Source organism: Bidens hawaiensis, unplaced genomic scaffold (genome assembly GCF_021521415.1).
Source record: "Bidens hawaiensis isolate Kalapana, Puna unplaced genomic scaffold, B.hawaiensis_p1.1 tig00043252_1, whole genome shotgun sequence".
Lineage (NCBI taxonomy): Eukaryota > Viridiplantae > Streptophyta > Magnoliopsida > Asterales > Asteraceae > Bidens > Bidens hawaiensis.
Genome location: NW_027497673.1, coordinates 33745 through 56067, shown reverse-complemented (window position 1 = coordinate 56067; position 22323 = coordinate 33745). Strand labels below are relative to the sequence as shown.

The window sequence follows — 22323 nt, the reverse complement described above, 5'->3', positions numbered from 1 at the left end:
TCATGTGTTCATACAAACTTAGAGTCTTAAACTTGTTTATGAACTTTAGTCGCGCAGTATCCCATGTGTTGAGGACGTAGACTTGGCTGTTTATTTGTATGTGTGGATCATTAACCGTCTTGTCGGTCTATTCCGCAGTTCTCATGGTACCATTAGATGAACACGGGAGAACAATCGTTTATGATTTTCTCTTTTGTTTACACTTGCACAGTCTTTCTTGTTTGTGAGCTCAATTGTGAGCACTGGCAGTCTATGAATCTTAGAGTTGGTCCCGATCGGATTACACCCTTGTTGAAAACCAGACATACACATGTTGCGCGCAGTTTTATTGTTATCTATGTATTGTATTAAACTTGATTTCTCACCAACACGCAAGTGTTTGACGTTTTATTTTAACACATGTTCAGGTTTGCTGTAGCTACTTTTGGAGCTTGTGGACACGTAGGACGTTTTTACTTTTGGACCTAGATTAAAATGTAACAATACAAGTTATTATTGTTCGAACATTTTGTTTTATAATATATTGATTTATGTTGATTTATGTTATCTTGTGTTTACGTTGCGCGTGCGCGAATGAATATATTTATTAAATATTGACACCCAATAGTGTCACGAGTAATGAAACAATATGTGGCGCCCCGATGTATAATCCGCCTTTGGTCGGGGTGTTACAATCTATGCCCACCTTAGTCTCCAGACAGCTGTAGCACGTAACAATAGAGTAAAGTAATAGTCGCCCTAGTATAGTCACTTGTGAAAGAGCCGGATGTGTCAACAAAACCCTTTCACCTTGAAGGGATATGCTAGAAATCAAATGCGGTGCTGTAGCTCCAAACACTTGAAGTTTTGCAGTATGCCTCAAGTGTGACTTATAGTAGGATGGCATAGACTATTGATTTAAATTGGGATTAATTTTAAATATTACCGAATAGAGTAAAAGTCCAGTTTTACTTTATTGATCAAGACAACTTGATGAACCCTTTCATCTCTCAGGACACTTAGTTTTATATAACCTATTAAAATTAAGTTTGTCACGATAGTACCAACCAATTTTAAGTTAATAGTTTTACCTATGAAGTTATTTGTTATGGAAAATTAAATTTAGTTTAATTTTGCAAAACTTGATTGGTTAATTTATTTTAATATATTTGGTATTATGTTGGTGGTATTATAATCCTATTATAATCAAGCAAGCAACCAAAATAGCAAACATAATATATAAATCATAAATGGCCATGATTAGTGATTGATCTTGTTAGAGCCTATTATCAAGATCAATCGGGTCAAGGGGTCACAACACAAAACAACCACAAGGATGGACTCTTGGTGCATCCCGTCATCTTTGTTAACTCCCACTGACTTCAAGAACTCCATGAGCTTGTCATCGTCCTCGGTTTTCTTCGGGTCTTCTTCTTTACAAAATTACACTAATACAAGTAATGAAAAACTAAACCCTATCTATTACAATTTTGAACCATCAAGGTGGCAAAAAACCATAAAATAAAACCGAAAACTAAATACAACTTTTGAACCATCCATATGGCCAAAATAAAATCATTCACCAAACAAACAAGGTCGGGCCATATTTACATATTCAACGAAAAATAAGTCGGGCAATATTTTTGTCAAATAAAATTTTTGACCAAACTAGAATTACCCTAATATTTTATCTAGATAAAAAACATCAACTACCTTGAAGTTTATGATGTAGAACCGGTGAAAATACCGGATTCGACTCGTATGTGAAAATACCACTATTGGGTTTCAGTGGTGATCAGTTAAAATTTTGTTTATTAAAACCGGTTCAATAAACGTGGTTAATAATAATTAATCTTATTAATTATAGTTATACGCAGCGGAATAGATATAATTAATCGGCACCAAAACTAAACCCGACAGGATCCGGTTACAGACAATACAAGTACGAGTCAAAACATTAAATATATAATTAAACTAATGATATATTTAAGTTTACCTCGGTTAATAAATAACCGGTTGAGACACCGAAGGCTAACGAACCGAGCTAGGTGACATAATGAAATCAACGACCAACGGTGGCGGTGCACGATGGAAACGGCATCGGTGGTGGTGTGCGGCAGCGGCTGGAGGCGTGGTCGGCGGCGGCACCGGTGGACAGGCGACGGCGACTGGTCATGCGCTGGCGGTGAAGCAACGGCGGTGGAGCAGGTGGCCGGCAACTAGGGTGGAGGAAGAAGGAGATAGACTTGTCAGGATTAGGTTCAAGTTATAAAATATCATATATTTATAACCCCTCAATTAGGTTTAACTAATCTAATTAGTTATAAACCTAATGGGCCAATAAGTCCATGTCTTGCTCCAAAGCCCGTTCCATGTAATTTTATCTCGTTAAAGTGTCTAACCCGGTTAACTAATTTAAGCGGGTTTAAGGTTCGTTACCTCACGGTAACTCTCACGGGTTATAATCCGATTGGCCGTATTGACTTACCCAAACCGGTCCATAATTCCAACACAATACACGTTCAGTGGTATAATTGTAAATAAAAAATCTAGACTAAAGACAAAAATTAATCACACACTTTTATATATAATCATGCAATATATACTAACAATCATGCAACATATATGATAATTACATACGCAGCCTATGTTTATAATTACGCAAGTTATATAAATAATTTTGCATTACGCATGAACACAATCACATGCTTTGTACGCACAATGCACCTCATTTTAAAAATCAATTTTTTAATGTATGGCTAATGGGTACTAAAATAAAGAGACTTAATGCTTCAGTATATGGTGTAACGTTTTATTTTTATACACAATGTCATAGAAAAAAAGTTATATATCAACGTTTTAAAAAGTAAGGAAACTTGAAAAAAGTTAGCAATGCGCGTAATCTAGGTTCTGTAATTATAGTTATGCCAGCCTTTTGTTTTAAATGAAATCTTGGTCCAAACCCTCCGTACCCTTTGTACTAGCTTTTAGCCCTCCGTATTATGATTTTTTTTTATTATTTATATTTGTTGTTTCTAATATTACGAACACATTTTTTTGGATTTTAATTTACTTTGTTGTAAGGAAGTTTGTAACATACTTGGACCTATTTTGATCAATTTATGTTTGGTTATGCTCGTTTATGCTCATTTTTGGAAGAAACATTGAATGAATATTCTATAATGAGTCATCTACTTAATGTTTTATATTTGTTAGTTTGTGTTCTTATAGGTGTGTTTATTTATATTTTTTTAATGTTTGTTTGTGTACATTTGCGTTTATTTATATATGTTCCTTTATACAATTGTGTTCGTTTATGTTCATAAACTGTTCATAGTATGTTAGTAATCTACCACTTGTAACAACCGTTCTAGGCCATGAATGAAGATTGGCGTGGTGGTGGTGGTGGTGGTGGTGGTATGAGTGATGAAGATGAAAACGGGCTGACTTGGATGGAGTTTCATAAATGAAGTAGGAGGTAAGGGACGACCATATCTGAATCGGTGGCCGATTAACCGGTGCTCATTTGGCGATTAAGGAGAAATCCAACAAAGAAGGGGCGATTGATGTAGGTGATGAAGGTGGTTGACACATGAGATGGGAGGTTGACGATGGTGGTTGGTAATCAAAAGTTAACCGCCAGTGTGATTTCGGCTTGATCTCGAAAATAAAGGAAGCAGCTTGGCTTCGAGCATGAGCTCAAAGTTAAATGGGCTTAAGATAAAGCCAACGAGTCGGGCCATGAATCGAGCCAAGCATTGGCTTGGTTTCAAAAATGATCCATCTTGGCTTAGGTTGTTTGAAATCAAGTTTTTTTTAGCGAGATTTATTCGAGTTTTTATCAAGCGAGCTACAAATTGAGCTACGAGCCGTGAGTTTTTTTGAACAACCCTATATAATCGGTGATGGAGAGGATAGCCTGGCGACGGAAATACGTAGAGGAGAGAAATTAAGTTAGGGCTTGATGATGAAAGAGCTTCACAAATAAATGAGATGTTATAACTCGTTTGAGGACTATCCGGGTTTGGTGAGGCCCATGACCCGTGAAAATTTTTTGATGAAGAAAGGTTTTCATAAATAAATAAGATGCTATAACCCGTTTAGGGTTATCCGGGTTTGATGAGACCCAGAACGCGCTTATATATATATATATATTAAAACTTAAATGAGATGTTATAACTTGTTTAAGGTTATCCGGGTTTGATGAGACACATGACTCGTGAAAATTATTGTTTAATGATGAACGAGTTTAACAAAATAAATGAGATGTTATAACTTATAACTAGTTTAAACGCTATCTGGATTTGGTAAGACCAATAACCCGCTTATTTTTTTTATCTTAAATAGGTCAAGCACATAAAATTTCACCATTTAGGGGGAGGGGTGGGGAGAAGCGATACATAGGATTTTTTATACAAGATATATTATACATAAGTCTAACAGATTGCCATATATGTAGATTGATTTTTCTAAGTTAATAAATCTCAAGAATTGTCCAAAAACAAAAACCATAATATGTATTACATATAAAACAAAAAACTGTGGGCATATACTAATTAACAAAATTGTCCATGGGACCGTAGATATGGGCAAATTGCCTGAGGTATAAGAAGGTCCTCGAGAACTCAATTCCTATGTACTAGCTAATTAACTTACCTTGGTAACAAACAGTTTGAATTAAGTGATCAATGTGCGACAACTTGTGTAAATTTGAACACAAGAATGATTTTTAAAATCAAAATCACAACCATGCGTAGTTATCCTTATGATCCAATGAAATGAAGATGATGGTTAAGGCTTGCGATTTTAAAGTCTCAGTTTGAAACCTGACTTAAGAGAGTTTTCCCACATTGGTGAGTTTACTCCTTGATGGCGAGTCAGGCCTGAATCGTCAAAATCAGTATGGACGACATGACATCCCGTCTCAGGTAGAATCACCCGGGTATTAAGGGTGGTTCCAAACATGGTTAAAAAAATCACAACCATATATGGACTCATGTGGTCCTTTCCTACGTTCTACATAATTCGGGCAAAAGATTTGAATGAGCATGGCCATATATTATATCATAAACAGTGGAAATAATTGGCTATATTAAAGGCCATTAATCAGTGGGAGTAGGTATTATAAGATTATAAAATTGTTCCAAAGACACTTCACGAGGGTAAATATCATTCGCGCCATTTCATATTTGTCCACGTACACTTTATATATAAAGTGTGCTAATTCCACAAAACAATACATCTTTCTAATATTGGGATCATTTTCATGATCATATTATTGTTAATTTGAAGGTTGTATTCATCAACATTGAAGGTGTTACCTAAAAATGGATGATCACATCTATAGAGCTAGTAGCAGTGTAAGGTTAGGAAGTTCAAGAAGAAGCAGTAATGGGAGGATGGGGAGTTTAAGATCTGGGAGTACTTCTATATGGAGGAACACTGGTATGGATGTGTTTTCGAGATCTACACGCGAGGAAGATGATGAAGAAGCGCTGAAATGGGCGTCTCTTGAAAAGCTTCCGACGTTTGATCGTTTAAAGAGAGGTTTGCTTTTTGGATCCACCGGACCTCCACAAGAAGTTGATGTTGACCATCTTGGGTTTGCAGAGCGAAAGCGGTTACTCGATAGGCTTGTAAACACTGCTGATGAAGATAATGAGAAGTTCTTGTTAAAGCTCAGGAACAGAATTGATAGGTATTCAACTTCTCCTAACTTTTTATGCATTGATTTTAAGACATAGCGCAAAGAGCTCAAAACCAACTACCCAATACGGCCATAAAGTCATATTTTCATAAATCCTAAAGACAATAATTTTTCTTTCAAGCTATACAAACATTATTATAAATCCATTCATTTCTATAACTTTTTAAATGACCAACAAAGCCTGACCACCTGAATACATCCGTTAGCAAAAGGTGGACAAAAGCATATGGGACCACACATTCTGTCCGTTCTCGCCCCCGTACATGGACAAAAGCACCAAGGCCATTTGACTGCAATGCAAGAATGCAACCCTTCTCCGGGTTATTCCACCTAGGCCCCAAAAGCGTCCTCCATGAGAGCTAAAAAGTAAAAACACCATGGGGCCAAATGGCCTTTATTCTTATGATGTTAAATTCCGATTTTTTATGAAGTGTTGATTCAAAACCCATCTGTTTTCTTTTAATTGTATTTATGGGTTAGCTGCTATTCAAGATTATGACTTGAATTTAAGAATAGCAAAAGATAAGATAGTGACTTCGCAAACTTTAACATACTTTTTAATTTTATTAATTATCAACTTAATTTTTCTCTAAAAGTATTATATCTAATAGTTTTAAACATAAATTAAGTATATGGTTTTCTTTTCTTTTTGTCTACGTGATGATACTAGTTTATTTGAAAAATTATTTTTCTTTAAAAATATTATTTCTAACAATTTTAGCCGTAATATAAAAATATGTTATTTTCAATACAACTGGATTTTAATAAAAATAGTTAGATAAGACATGCATAAGGATTTCAATTTTTTAAAATGTTATATATTATATATTTATAAGATTATTAGATAAAAATGACTTATCAGATAAAAATTGAAAAAGAAAGAAATATAAATTAAAATTCACAAAAAGTGAACTCGTGGTCTCGAACTCTCGATAGCGAGTTCCACTTTTCTTTCACATTTTCAAACTATGAAGTTGTGTCTTGAGTAAAGAATAAATCATAAATCATAAATCATAAATCAAATTCAGATAAAAGCTAATTTGTCATCAATGGATTGCAACCTATTTTATCAAAATTCTCATACGATCATTTGATTGTTAATTTATAACGAATCTTGTAATCTATAGTAGCAAAGATTGTTAAGAAACTTCTGTTGGATTAACAAAGTGAAAGGATGAAGATTGAAGAGCCAATGTGAAAAATGAGAAAACAATGTTAATCGTTAACTTCGTAATCGTATATAATCGTCATTGATATAATACACAAATTAACACGATGGTGGTTATCTAAAACAATTATCCTCCAACCATCTGAACGTTTACATTTCGACCGTTGTAATGGTTCGATTATTCCTAAGCTATGATAATGTTCTAAACATAAGTTTAATTACTTACTACAAATACATCGACATAACATAACAAACATAAAGTTTAATAATGTAAATAACACAAGTTTAACAATTTCTAACCTTATTTGAACTACTTTTGTTCTTTATAATGTGACATTTGGTTGTCACAGGGTTGGGATTGATTTGCCAACAATTGAAGTTAGATTTGAACATATGACTGTGGAGGCAGACATTAACACAGGAAGCAGAGCTTTACCTAGTTTTGTAAATTTCCTTATTGATATATTTGAGGTAAAATATTCAATCTCTAAATATATTCAACTTTCTTGAATCCCTATTTCTAATGAGTTACTCCATGAATTTGATTTGTTGCATTAGGTATTCTTGAACTTATTCCATCTGCTTCCGAATTCAAAAAAGCATATAACCATCCTCGACGACATTAGCGGGATTGTAAAACCAAGCAGGTGAGTGGTATTAACACAAAGAACATAACTCTTACCAGTTTGCTAGATGTTAACATAATGAAACATATACATAGAATGACATTACTTTTGGGCCCCCCGAGTTCCGGGAAGACGACACTCTTGTTAGCCTTGGCTGGCAAGCTAGACAAGGAACTTCAGGTAAATTGTTGTTCCTCATTTCAAGTTTGAACAATTCGGTTAATCTGCTATTTGGTTTTGGTCCAATTAATGTTACAACTTCATGTATGAATATATCTTTAGAGTACTGGGAAGGTGACATACAATGGGCATGAACTGCATGAGTTTGTACCTGAAAGGACATCTGCTTATATCAGTCAATATGATGTTCATATCGGAGAAATGACTGTTAGAGAAACCTTGGCTTTCTCTGCACGATGCCAAGGGGTCGGATCACGCTATGGTTAGATCAAATTATACGAATCCAATTCTAAAATTGTTCTTTGTATATATTAATCTATTATGATATTTAGGGGATTCTAACAATATTCTAACTGCAGAGATGTTGGCTGAATTGTCAAGAAGAGAGAAAGATGCAAATATTAAACCGGATCCGGATATAGACATCTTCATGAAGGTACAGAACATGATCCATTTTAGGGAAGAAATATTTCTTGTTTATGTCCCCTTTCTAGTAATCTGAATTTCGTATTCAAATAATTGTAATTCAGGCTTCGGCATCCGAAGGTCAAGAGGCGAATGTGGTGACAGATTATACGCTCAAGGTATCGACCATATATATTGAATCTTATAATACATTAACATTAACAATTGTTAAGGTGTAACCCAATTCATTTTCTTGTGAAGTTGTTGGGGTTGGACATTTGTGCGGACACCCTAGTAGGGGATCAAATGATAAGGGGGATCTCCGGTGGGCAAAAGAAGCGTGTTACAACGGGTAAACCAGTAATATCATCTTAATTTGAATTATAAAATCTTTCCGTGAACTTTAGACTGATTTCCGTAACATTACAGGTGAAATGATAGTTGGACCGTCGAAGGTTCTTCTTATGGACGAAATTTCTACCGGTTTGGATAGTTCTACAACTTTCCAAATTGTGAAATCGCTTAGACAATTTCTTCATATCCTTGAAGGAACTGCTGTCATTTCCCTCCTCCAGCCGGCTCCAGAGACGTATGATTTATTTGATGACATTATTCTTTTAACTGATGGGAAAATCGTGTACCAAGGACCACGCGACAATGCGCTAGAGTTTTTTGAGTTTATGGGGTTCAAATGTCCTGAGAGGAAGGGTGTTGCAGATTTCTTGCAAGAAGTATGTTCACTTTTCCTACATGACTCGCTTAATCTATGTGATAGAATAGCTACGTAGATGTTATTATCACAACTTTTAAAAATTTGACAAATAACCATTACTTTTAAAGATTTCCAGTTAACCAGCTTTTGAAATATGACTATTGGCGCAACAAATTTCCGTCAGATGGAACTTTGTTGTGCCAAGATTGAAATATGTTGCGTCGGTGCAATGATGCGTGCCACATGGAAGCTTCTAATTGACTGAGATATTTTTTAATTAAAAACAAAAAAAGTCGATGGATATACTTTAACGAAAAAGCGAAGACGATTTTGTTAAACTCACTAGCCAAGATGGAAAAAGGAAAAAAATAAATAATAATAACAAGAAAAACAGGTTAATTAGCTAGTCATACATAATGGTTTTTCAAGTTTATAAACGTTGGTTAGCAAAAACAGAACTTATGCCAAAGATGAATATTAGCCCCATGAGTTAATATGAAAACTCCTCATTGAAACTATTTATCACCACCACCCTTTCATTCATGTGTGATGCTTCTAATACTTTTAATAATCGTAGGTGACATCGAGGAAAGATCAACAACAATATTGGATGAGAAGAGATGAGCATTACCGGTTCGTGACAGCTAAGGAATTTGCAGAGTCGTTTCAGTCATTTCATGTTGGAAAGAGACTTGGGGATGACCTTGCCACCCCCTATGACAAATCCAGAAGCCACCCGGCTGCACTTACTACTGAAAAATATGGTTTAAGGAAGAAAGAACTCTTGAAAGCTTGCATTGAGAGAGAAATCTTGCTCATGAAAAGAAATTCATTTGTTTACTACTTCAAATTGACCCAAGCAAGTGTTGTGTTTGCTAAATTAACTCTTGATTTTCTGCTTAATTAGTTCGAATAACAATTAATTTGGTTATCTTGGTTTTCAGCTATTTTTCATGGCGGTAGTGGCTATGACCGTGTTTCTGCGAACCAAGATGCATAGACACAATTTAGAAGACGGAGCAATATACTTGGGTTCCTTATTCTTTGGTGTCGTTATGATCATGTTTAACGGAATGTCCGAGATTTCAATGACGATTCTAAAGCTTCCTGTGTTCTACAAACAACGAGACTTCCTGTTTTACCCATCCTGGGCGTACGGGATTCCTGCGTGGATCGTCAAGATTCCTATTTCATTTATCGAATCTGCCTTATGGACTATTCTCACTTACTATGTAATAGGATACGATCCCGAGATCACAAGGTTGGTTATATCTAGTTATCAAGAACTAAAGATGACAACATTCATGTTATTGTTTCTACTTCTATGTTTCTTAACAAATCTGTTGTTTTGTAGATTCATCAAGCAATACTTTTTACTATTAGCTGTTAACCAGATGTCTTCTGCGTTGTTTCGATTCATTGGGGCATTGGGTCGGAACATGATAGTTGCAAACACATTCGGTTCATTTGCGCTTCTCTTAGTCTTTGTATTGGGTGGCTTCGTTCTGGCTCGAGGTACTTTATAGTTATATAGCTTCCAATAAAAACCGGCAAACTTTGTTGAAAGATAACGAGCTGGTTATATTGGTACATTAATATCCAGTAGCTATTTATTTATTTTTGACCAGCCAGTAACTACTTATTGTGTTGAGCAAATCCTTTTAACTTCTAGTTAACCTACTTTCATATTTAGTTTTTGACATCCAATTTACTAGTTAGTTACCTCAAGCTTTCCATTTCCATAAGCAGAAATAGTCTGAAAGTTGGGTAGAAGTTTATTATACTTTTTATACATGTTTGCTTGTGGAAAACATACAAAAAACTAACATTTATCCTGTCTTAGCTAACAAACACGCTGTTCTCGTTACAGATGATGTGAAGAAGTGGTGGCTATGGGGTTATTGGGCATCTCCAATGATGTATGCGATGAATGGGATTACGGTTAATGAATTTCTTGGGGACAGGTGGAAAAAGGCAAGGTCCCTCTTATCTTCTCTATATGCTTATGGACGAAAGTATCAAAAAATTAACCATAATTTTTCAAAATTATTTCCATGTTATAGCCTATAAACGATACAACATTAGGGAAAGTGATCATCGAATCGCGAGGGTTCTTTCCAGAAGCTTATTGGTATTGGCTTGCGATTGTGGCTTTGACTGGATTCATATTTATCTTTAGTATCTGTTTCATACTGTCTCTAGAATTTCTTAACCGTGAGTACCTTTCTCTCTAGATTCTGGTATTGGATCTTTCTTATCAGCAAAATAAACATGTGATCATTAATTTGCATAAACACATGAACTACATATCATACATTTCCATTATCATAGAAGAAAAACATGTTTACAAATCACATATTTGTTGGATCGTGTTAGGCTCGGGCTTGAAGTCAAATGACCAACTCGGCTCTTTCGCTTATCCTAACTAATTGAAATGTTGAGCTAGAGATCCACTCATTAAAAGTTTGAACCAGCTCATGACTCGTCAATCCAACTCGTTTATTTTCCTAACACTTCTATTTTTGACACATTTCTAAGCATATGATAATGCAGAATTTCTAAACAACAGAATTTATTTTATATGTATTAATTTGGGCTTTATTTATATGAGCCAAATGGGCGAGCCAATTAGCCAGCTTCCTTGGCTCATGTTCAACTTGTTTACAAACCAATGGGTTTTGAGTGTATAAGCATAACGACCATCATGCAACTTTCATTGTGAACTCTAGCTTTTGGGAGATCTCGACCGACTGCGCCAAATCAAAATGAGAGTGACGAGAGTGGTGTTGAATTAACACCTACCACCGCTGGAAATCATCAAATCAAGAAGAAAGGAATGATTCTCCCGTTCGTACCACTTTCACTTACTTTCAATGAGGTCAATTACTCAGTTGATATGCCACAGGTAACTTACAACTTATTTCTTATTGTAATTCCAAATTATAGTATTTAACAACTAAAACTCCATGGGAGTTATATATAATGTTGTAGAGAATGAGGGAACAAGGAGTGAATGAAGATAGGCTGCTTCTACTTAAGGGTGTCAGTGGAACCTTTAGACCTGGTGTTCTAACCGCCCTTATGGGCGTTAGTGGTGCTGGAAAAACTACTTTGATGGATGTATTAGCAGGAAGAAAAACCGGTGGGTATATTGAGGGTGACATAAGGATTTCAGGGTACCCAAAGAAACAAGAGACATTTGCTCGGATTTCTGGATATTGTGAACAAAATGACATTCATTCGCCTCATGTTACTGTTTATGAATCCTTGTTGTACTCTGCTTGGCTAAGGTTGTCACCAGATGTTGACGAAAACACCAGAACGGTTAGTGCACATCTTATCAAACATATACAAAAGCATGCGGTTAACTAATTAAAAGTGATATGATTTGATAGCGATTTCTTATCCTTGTTTGTAGATGTTTGTTGCCGAGGTGATGGAACTGGTAGAACTAAATCCGTTGAGAGACGCATTAGTTGGGTTGCCTGGTGTCAATGGACTATCCACCGAACAACGCAAAAGGTTAACCATAGCAGTTGAGCTTGTGGCCAATCCGTCTATAATCTTCATGGATGAGCCAACATCCGGGCTGGATGCAAGGGCGGCTGCTATTGTGATGAGAACAGTTAGGAACACGGTTGACACAGGAAGAACAGTTGTGTGCACCATTCATCAACCTAGCATTGATATATTTGAAGCTTTCGATGAGTTGTTCTTGATGAAAAGAGGAGGACAAGAAATATATGTTGGACCTATAGGACGCAATTCATGTGAACTAATAAAGTACTTTGAGGTAAGATCTCTAACTAAGATTAGTGATACAAATTAAAGAATATGTGACTAACACCTGATCGATTTTGTGTCTAAGGATATAGACGGCGTAGCAAAGATAAAAGATGGATATAACCCTGCAACATGGATGTTGGAAGTCACCACATCATCTCAAGAAATAGCTTTAGGAGTTGATTTTGCAGAAATATACCGAAATTCAGAACTATATAGGTGATTAAACTGAATTAACCTGCCCGATACTTGAACTTTTGGATCATTAGATGGTTTAGGATTCAACTAAGTTTTTGTAGATGCTTAATTTCTTTTGGAAGTTTATGTGCTTCTAGTTAGTTCGCTACCCAGGCAAGCGAACTTAAAATATTTCTTTGGGTGGCAAGCGAACTCCACAGAGTTTAGTCAAAATCTTAAGCGATTATTAAGGTTATTGAAAACCCTATGGAATTTGATTGTCTTGCCACAACATCGAACTACAAAAGCAATTGCAAGAACTTGAATTAGTTCGCTTACGAATGTGGTGAAATCTATAGTATTACAAGAACTTTCAAAAAAAGATCTAAAAATACTTAACAAAATCCTAAACCACCAACTAATATCCCAAAAAAAAATCCCTGATACTTCTACCAGTTATATTAGCTGCATTTTCTAATAAAACCGGCATATTGTCGCAGGAGGAACAAGGCCCTTATTGCTGAATTAAGCGTACCAGCTCCTGGAACGAAAGACCTCTATTTCCCTACCCAATACTCGCAATCTTTCTTTGTCCAAGCCATGGCTTGTCTATGGAAACAACGGCGGTCCTACTGGCGGAACCCTCCTTACACTGCTGTCCGTTTTGCTTTCACCACCTTTATTGGCATCATGTTTGGTACTATGTTCTGGGATCTTGGTGGTAAAAGGTAATATAAAACACTAAAGTACAAATCGGTCCTTGTTTTATTATTATTGATACATTAGTTTCATTGATCCTATTTGGGCAATCAAAATTTCAGGAAAACCCAGCAAGAACTATTTAACGCGATGGGTTCCATGTATACGGCAACTCTCTTCCTTAGTTACCAAAATGCATCAGCGGTGCAGCCAATCATAGATATTGAACGTACCGTCTTTTATAGAGAACGAGCTGCAGGAATGTATTCTGCTCTACCGTATGCCCTTGCTCAGGTGATTGACTTGTATGATTTAAGCAAGGTCAATTGCATTCAAAATAAAAAGCTTTAACCTTCAAAGGGTGGTGCAATGGTAAGCAAATGATTCCCCTCTTACAGAGGTCTTAGAAAGGAATCTTGTTTCCATTGGTTCCTAGCTAGTTTTCTGCGGTAGGAACTGATCCCTTAATCTCTTGAAGGTCACTTACCCTACATGAGATATGATTTAACTGATCCTGTTGGCTAGTAGGATTTTGATTCCCCTGAGTTATCCGATAACTAATATTCATGTTACCATAACAACAACAACAACAACAATAATAATAATAACAACTTTAATCAATTTCTATTCAAACACAGGCCTGGCCTCCTATTTACCCTCTAGCATACATATTAAGTTTTTTTTTTTTTTTTTTGAAAGTATGCTACATGCTCAAATTAAAATTAATTTGAATGAAAATATGCTAAATTAATTCGTGTTTTTAGAGATATTCTCATTTCAAGATTGAGGTTATGAAACTTTTGTGTTTTATATACATAGGCACTGGTGGAGATACCTTATGTTTTCACACAAACCATAGTTTATTGCCTCATAGTTTATGCTATGATGGGATTCGAATGGACAGCAGCCAAATTCTTTTGGTACACATTCTTCCAGTTATGTTGTTTGTTGTATATGACATACTACGGAATGATGACCGTCGCAATCACCCCCAATGCCAACATTGCTGCCATCATCGCATTCTTTTTCTTTGGAGGCTTTAATCTGTTTTCGGGCTTCATCATCCCTCGACCCGTAGGTTTCTTTGCGCTTTTGTTAATGCTAGTTCTTAAACTGCTAGCGTAGTTAACTCTCATTCTCTAATATTAATTTAACATTGATGTTTATATTCAAATGCCACAGAAAATTCCTGTGTGGTGGCGATGGTACTTCTGGGGTAATCCACTGGCGTGGACCATCTATGGCATGGTCGCGTCACAGTTTGGTGATTATGAGGACGTGCTTGTAAATGGGGAGACCGTGAAGGGGTATCTGGACCGGTATTTTGGCTACAAACATGATTTTCTTGGTACGGTCGCAGGAGTTCACATCGGACTAGTTGTCGCTTTCGGGGTAATATTTGCTTATTGCATCAAAACTTTCAATTTCCAAAAGAGATAGTTCTAGTTTAAATGTTTACACATCAGTTTTTGTACTGAAATCTTGTTTAATATTTATTTTGTAATGTTTGTAAAACTATACATGCATTTGATATATATGTTTTGATTTTGTATAACTTAGACTATTTTGAGTGTTAAATTGGTTCTTTAGTTCCCAAATTCTACTGTATTTTACCTCTAGAAAACAATTGTGATTTTACCTTAGAAAATAGTTGTTTTATTATGATTCTCTATGATGGGCATTTGAGATAATACATGAGCAGCATTATATTTGAGATAATACATGAGCAGCATTATACAACGTGCTACGAGATTTTATGTAAAGTTTTGTGGACTGAACACTTCTGATCATTACAATAAAAGGTTAAACAATCTTTTAAATGACGGTACCAAATATAACCTTACAAAGGTTACAACTGATTACACTCCAGATCTGCAGCGGCCTTGATGAAATTGGGGAACTAAACAAGACTAGAGTCGAATGCTTTGAAATAAGAGTGCATAAAATATATTGTTTTGCTGTGTCTTCAACTCTTGAACAAGGCCTGTATTTGAAGCCAAGAGCCAAAATGACAAAAGAGGAAAAGATTGAAGTTTCCAATTGAATGGCACGCTAATTCCGTAATTGAAGATGGAGCCGTTTGAAGGAGCACATGTTAAACCCTTTTGAGTTTTGGTGGCCAGCCTCACAATCTCAAGCCCATCCAGAATAGCTCATTATGCAAGATAAACAAAAGAGAGAAAAAAAAAGAAATATAAGGAAAGCATAAGAATTAAATTGATTAATTTTAACACCCTCCCTCGTTTTAATTCTGATCGATGTCGAAAGGTCAATCAAAAACATTTATAAATTACTTTTATTAGTTAGGGCAAGTAAGGTGTCGAATCCACAGGGAATCAGTGGAAAGTGCTAATCAAGTTTACTTCTTAACGACTAATTATACTAAACGGACAAACGATGTCAAGCAGTTTTAAAGATTTGTTAAACGAAAACACTAATGAATTGATTTGTAAACAATTATAAAAAAAAGGGTAACCAATCTCCAGGTTTCAGGTTTTGAAGCAAGTTGGATAGAAAACTAAACCTATTGAATTATAACCTTTGTTTGAATCAATAAACCAAGATACTAGATGTTTGACTATGTTGATCGTTAGAACTTAATCCAATTGATTGGCACCGCTAAACAATAATCTAATTGATTGTAAATCTTAGGTAATGATGAAACATTAGTTCTATGGTTAAAGATAGCTAGGCCAATGACACTAAGAACTCAATCCTAATTGTTGATGACCAAAATCATTAACTGATAAACTTCAAATATCATTAATTACCCAAGAACATTGTCAAGCATACAAAACAAAATCCAAAAGTTAAGGTTTAAAGTACAACAAATCCAATGAACAACTTAACCCTACACCAGGAGATAGTCATGAGAGAATTAACCTAGCATATGCATCTTGAATGGCCTTTTTATTCTTGAATGGATGATGGCATGGATGATTATGGTGATTGGGATGTGTTAAGATGGTGGAGAATGGCCCCAAAATTGTCCAACGGGGCTAGGGTATGAAGGATAGGCGGCATAGGGTTGAACTGGACTTAAATTATGGAAGAAAAAATCTAAAAATCGCGTTTTTCCACCCAGGCGGCCGTAAGCTACGGCCACACCACGGTGGAGACCGTAGCATACGGTCTTCGTCTTTTGCCTTACGATGTCAGTCCCACCGTAAGCTATGGTGGGTCACCGTAGGATACGTTGGCAGCCCCACCGTAGGCTACGTTGGCAGCCCCACCGTAGGCTATGGTGGGTCACCGTAGGCTATGGTGGGCCTGTCATCCACCATGGTGTTTCGCCTGTAACTTCTTCATTTGAACTCCGATTTATGCCCCGTTTTCGGCCACGTCTTCGTCTTCAAATTCTCTATCATTTCATGCAATAAAACCTTCATTTACAATCCATCTCCTATTCTCCAATTTAGCTCCTTTAAGCTCCGCACACCTGTAATCATAAACTCAAACAAACTAATCGTGTTTCCGGCATATAAACTCGTAAAACATGTGATATGACTCATTTAATACATGATATTTCTCCCACACATCAAATTCCCAAACAAGTTAATTAACCTAGGTTTGTCACAAAGGTAGTTATGTTGAGATATACCAAGACCTTTAGTAAAGATATTAGCTAGTTGCTCAGTTGTATCAATTTATTAGCTTTAAAATTCCAGCCATTACCCTTTCTCTCAAAAAGAATAGGTCAATCTCAAAGTGTTTTGTTCTTTCGTGAAAGACACGGTTTGCAGAAATCAATATGACAGCAACATTATCATAATAAAGGTTTATAGGAAGATAGTGACTGAAGATCATTAAGAAGTTTTAGAATCCAAATAAGTTCACCTCCAGTTATATTGAGAGCCCTATACTCTGTTTCGGCTGATGAGCGAGACAAGGTGCTTTGTTTTTTACTCTTCCATGAGATTAAGCAGTCGCCCAAGTAAACACAATATCCTGTGACACATCTACGGGTGGCCAAGCACTTTCCCCAATCCGAGTCAGAGAATCCTTTTAACTCAAATTTGGCCCTTTTTTTATAAAAAATACCATTACCTGGACTTGCCTTAAGGTACCTTAGTAGCCTTAAGGCAATTTGTAGGTGTGAGTTGAGAGGTTTGCGCATGAGTTGACTAAGACATTGGACCGTATTAGAGATATCAAGTCGGATTAATGTTAAATAAATGAGTTTCCCGATTAGCGCCTGATACTCGGTTTTATTTTGAAGTAAAAAATCGTTTTTGTCATGGTTTGTTTCATCAAAAAAATGAACATTTTGTTCTAAAGGATTCCCGGCCGGTTTACACCATAATAACTTAAAATCATTTAAGAGTTCCAAGCAATATTTCTTTTGGTTTAGACACAGATCGTTCTCAATTTCCAGTACTTCAATACCCAAAAAATATTTTAACTTGCCCAAATCCTTAATTATAAAACTCTGATTCAATTTTTGTTTTATTTTATCTATTTCAGTTTCGCAATTTCCTGCAATAATTATGTCATCAACATAAATAAGAAGAATAACAATTTTTGAATCAAAGGTTTTTATAAACAAGGAAACAACATTTTTGTTTTGTTTAAAACCAAACCTAAGAGGAGTGGAAGTTAGCTTTTCATTCCATGGTCTAGGGGCCTCTTTCAGCCTATATAAAAACTTTACTAACTTGCATACTTTTCCATTCTCAAAAGTAGACCCAACCCCCTCACAAATAGTCATGTAGACATTCTCATTCAATTCCCTATATAGGAAAGCATTATTAACATCTAGTTGAAAAAGATTCTAGTTAGACTGCACAGCAAGAGCAATTACGGTTCAAACAGTTACCATTTTGACAACTGGGGATAAAGTCTCATCAAAATCAAGACCTTCCTTTTGACTATACCCTTTTGCAACAAGTCTCGCTTTATAGCATTCAATTTCACCATTTGACTTGTATTTGATCTTATAGATCCATTTACATCCTACTGCCTTTCGGTTTTTTTTTAAGTCAGTTATATCCCAAGTTTTGTTTATGATTGAGGCTTCTATTTCACTATTCAATTTACCCAATTAATGTTATTGCATGCTTTCCAATAAGTCCTAGATTCAACACTTTTGTCAAGTAAGGAAAGAAAACAAAAATTATGGTTAACAATTTAGCATAATTAATTAACATATTTTTCAATCCCATATTTTACTTTTCCCTCAACCACGCATTCATTGTATTTTCGAGGCAAAGAACTAGGTCTACTAGATCTTCAAAAGACATCCGAGGTTGTAGTTTGGGGGGGCCTCAAAGGAGTTTAAATTATCCATAATTTCTTCATTGGAAGTTGCAACATTGATAGGATTTTGATCATCCTGAGTTGCTCCTGTTGGAATTGCTAGGTTCAATGCCTCAACATTGTCGGTGACTTCATTGGTGAAGCTAGGTCCACTAGAATCCTTACCGGCTGTTTGCATCGATCTACTAGCTATATTATCGTCAAACTCAACAGGGGTGTCACACCCCGACCAATAAAGGCGGAAAAGTCGAGGAGCGACATGATTACTCATTGCACAATGACACTATAAAGTTAGAATATTTAAACAACTCATTTAAATCCATATCATCATAAATAACACAACAATTGTTCATACAAAATGCCAAATAGATAGATAAACAAATAACTTGTTCTTTTATTTTCTAATATCCTAAAGCCAAGATAATAAGTTTCTTCAAGTAATCCAATCAAGCTAACATCAAACCTGTAACATTGCATAAAATAGAGTTTGTCAACACGAAGGTTGGTGAGCAATTTTCATAGTTTTGGACAATAAGTATATAGTATGAAATCCACAACTAGTATATGAAAACAATAAATAATAGCAACAATTTAGATAAATGAAACCGTCAATAAGAATACATTGACGAACCATCAATAAGAATACATTGACGACAATAATGAAATCGTCAATAAGAATACATTGACGACAATAATGAAATCGTCAATAAGAATACATTGACGACACCTTTCTATATGGGGATACCATATATACTCGGAATTAACGTATGATCATACTTTGATGAGGCTACCCGCCTTAGCATTCAAGAGGCTACCCGCCTTAGCATTCAAGAATTTGCACATAATCATGTAAAGCATATAACACCAAATCGAGCATTTATTTAAGTAAACATATACAATACGTGTTGTGGTTTAAGACTCAAGTATAAATCATTTGAATTTAAATAAGTATGCAATGCCACCCCCAAAACGAAAGATGGAAAACGGGGGATGAAAAAGTACTCACATTAACAAGTAACTTGAAAGATAGTGTCGTGAATAATCGGAGAGATCGGTTTAACGAGCAAGACCTATATTAAACGGGTCTTGTGTTAGTAGGTAGTCTTGGAAGGGTTTAAAATAAAATACATGACAAATAAAGTAAATAAATAAAGTTTAGGATTTAAAATGTAAATATTTGAGAAATTAAAGAAACGAGTTTTGTAAAATAAATTTACTCGAAACCGGGTCTCGGTATTCTATTCATTAGTTTTTTTCTTTTTTTACTTAACCTATGTTAAGTAATAATGTGGGTTAAAATGCGATATTGCAAAACCTTTGGTTATAAGAATACCAAAACGAGGTTTAAACGAGTGTTCGGGTTTGTCGGTTCGAGACTTGATAATTGACCAAGCTCACAGTTAACTTCCTAAAATAATAAATGTTATGAGATAACTCAATAAAATCAAAATAGACTTAACCAAGTATGTAGTTCTATTGTGAAGAACCTTAACGTTCGTTAAGCGAGTATACGACCTTATCGGTTCGAACTTGTTATAAGATTAAGTTGGTTACCGCATGCCAAGTATGTTTAGAAATTAACTAAAATTGATTTAAAATATAATCTTGAACAAAAATATGAGTTTTGGTGGCTAAAAACACACTTGTGTGTCTTAAGCGAGTGAACTCTGTTTAGTTCGATTTTTGGTTCGGTCCTTGACTCGGAATAAGACCGAGGATGGTTACCACATACCCAATTACCATGGAACTTGTAAAATAACTTATAAATAATAATACTCAAGTTTTACATTCAAAAAGTTAACAATAAAGTTTTTAAACAAAAGTTCGGTTTTTGGTTCGGTCCTTGACTCGGAATAAGACCGAGGATGGTTACCACATACCCAATTACCATGGAACTTGTAAAATAACTTATAAATAATAATAATCAACTTTTACATTCAAAAAGTTAACAATAATGCTTTTAAACAAAAGTTCGGTTTTTGGTTCGGTTCTCAACTCGGGATGAAACCGAGGCTAGTCACCACATACCCAATACCATGGAACTTGACAAATATGAACAATAAACTAAAATATGTAGAAGTTAAGCAATTATAACAAGTTATATGGTTAGATTTGTTAAATATATAAACAAGGACTACAAAGTCCTCCATGTAACCTTGCCTTACTAGCCCGACATTTCAACCGGCCGAGACCGGAGAAATGAAAGACCGAAGGTAAACAATGTCACACCCTCAAAATCCACTAACGGAGTTTTACCGTCAGAGGGTGTGAACTAACAGGATCGGAATCATTAGTTATAATCAAACCATAAAACAAAGTTTCAAAACCATGAAAAACGTTTACGAGTAATTAAATGCGGAAGCGTAAAAACCTTTAACCAAAAGTTGCGTCACGCAGGACGACTTAAAACCAATGATAACTGTTAAAATTAAGTTTGCATAACAAAAGCGTTTTCAAGCAATGCATGTTCCTAAACCGCGCGCCCGCCTCGGCTACCTGAGAATAACATACTAAAAGTGTCAACACAAGGTTGGTGAGTTCACAAGTTTAAATAAAAGTAAAGCGATTAGCGTTTGCGTTCAGCGTGTTGCGTTAAGCGTTTTGCGTTACAGCGTTTTGCGTTACCAGATAGTGTTATGTCAATTATATATCTATAGGTAGCTAGCCTATAAAGCAAGTATTACTAAGTGTTCGACACCGAAGCTGACTGTTTATCAATTTGCCTTGCCACCAGGTCATCCAGACCATGGTATGTGTTTAGCCAAGATTACACCCGCTCGACCTCCAGTCGAGTTTAGCGTTGGGTGGGGTTTGTCAAACCCAGTAGTACTACTCAACAATGACTCGCTATTCCAAATATTAACCGGTTCGATGTTATGAAGGACTTTTGTTATTGCGTTTGCCACTTAGTCTTTACAAGTGATATATAATCTATATTAACAAAATCTAAAATGCGTTGCGGAGTATGTTATCTCCCCCAAGTGAAAAGCGTTTAAAAAGTTTAAAAGGGGAAAGTGAAACTCACTGTTTGCGAAGAAATTCCCAAATTAAATCACCAAGATGCGCGTCACAGAAAAACTCTCTCTAGTGTTCTAAAACAACAAAGAGATTTTTCTAAGTGTCGGAATATTATCGAGTCTCTAGACCCGGCACATAATACCTATGCACGTAACATGTTTCGTGTTTCGTTTGTGAATCGTGTGTGACTTTAACAAATGTATTTGTGATACATTACATGTGTAAGCAATTATTTACGTGTCACGTATTCATAAAGTACATCATTAGCAATTACTCCCCGTAAGGGCAATTTGGTCAACTCATAACAATTAACTAGCAACTTTTCCCCACGAGGGCAATTTGGTCAAATCATTACAATCAATTAGCTATTATTCCCCGCAAGGGAATTTTGGTCAAAACACGACAATTAATTTGCAATCATTCCCCTCAAGGGCAATTTGGTCAAAACACAATGATAAATTAGCAAGTATCACGTTTCATGCATTTTCACAAAACTCAGCAGCTAGTTTCACCGAGACAGAAATTCTACTTAAAAGATCGTACTATTCCACCGATCATAGCATCTCAATAAATTTACTAAAAATCATCACAGAAGCATATATGTCTTAGGTTT

General features: G+C 35.6%; 1 protein-coding gene across 1 annotated transcript; it reads left to right on the top strand.

Annotated features, from left to right (window-relative positions):
• Window positions 1-5306: 5306 nt before the first annotated feature.
• Window positions 5307-14927, top strand: LOC143594190 (pleiotropic drug resistance protein 1-like). The gene is made up of 22 exons (XM_077073566.1): window positions 5307-5677; window positions 7205-7325; window positions 7413-7501; window positions 7576-7660; window positions 7763-7922; window positions 8020-8096; window positions 8191-8244; window positions 8327-8417; window positions 8495-8796; window positions 9355-9636; window positions 9722-10038; window positions 10132-10292; window positions 10648-10751; window positions 10841-10991; window positions 11507-11682; window positions 11769-12101; window positions 12196-12570; window positions 12646-12779; window positions 13238-13465; window positions 13559-13730; window positions 14256-14510; window positions 14619-14927. Exons 1-22 carry the CDS (start codon window positions 5307-5309, stop codon window positions 14874-14876), a joined length of 4296 nt encoding a protein of 1431 aa, XP_076929681.1. The 3' UTR covers window positions 14877-14927.
• Window positions 14928-22323: the final 7396 nt, after the last annotated feature.

What these genes read in the sequence shown, in the direction of transcription:
- LOC143594190 (XM_077073566.1), top strand. Translation starts at nt 5,307, where the DNA reads ATGGATGATCACATCTATAGAGCTAGTAGCAGTGTAAGGTTAGGAAGT. An exon ending in ACTACTTCAAATTGACCCAA is followed by an intron (nt 9,637 to 9,721) that starts GCAAGTGTTGTG and finishes CTTGGTTTTCAG; the next exon opens with CTATTTTTCATGGCGGTAGT. An exon ending in CGAAATTCAGAACTATATAG is followed by an intron (nt 12,780 to 13,237) that starts GTGATTAAACTG and finishes ATATTGTCGCAG; the next exon opens with GAGGAACAAGGCCCTTATTG.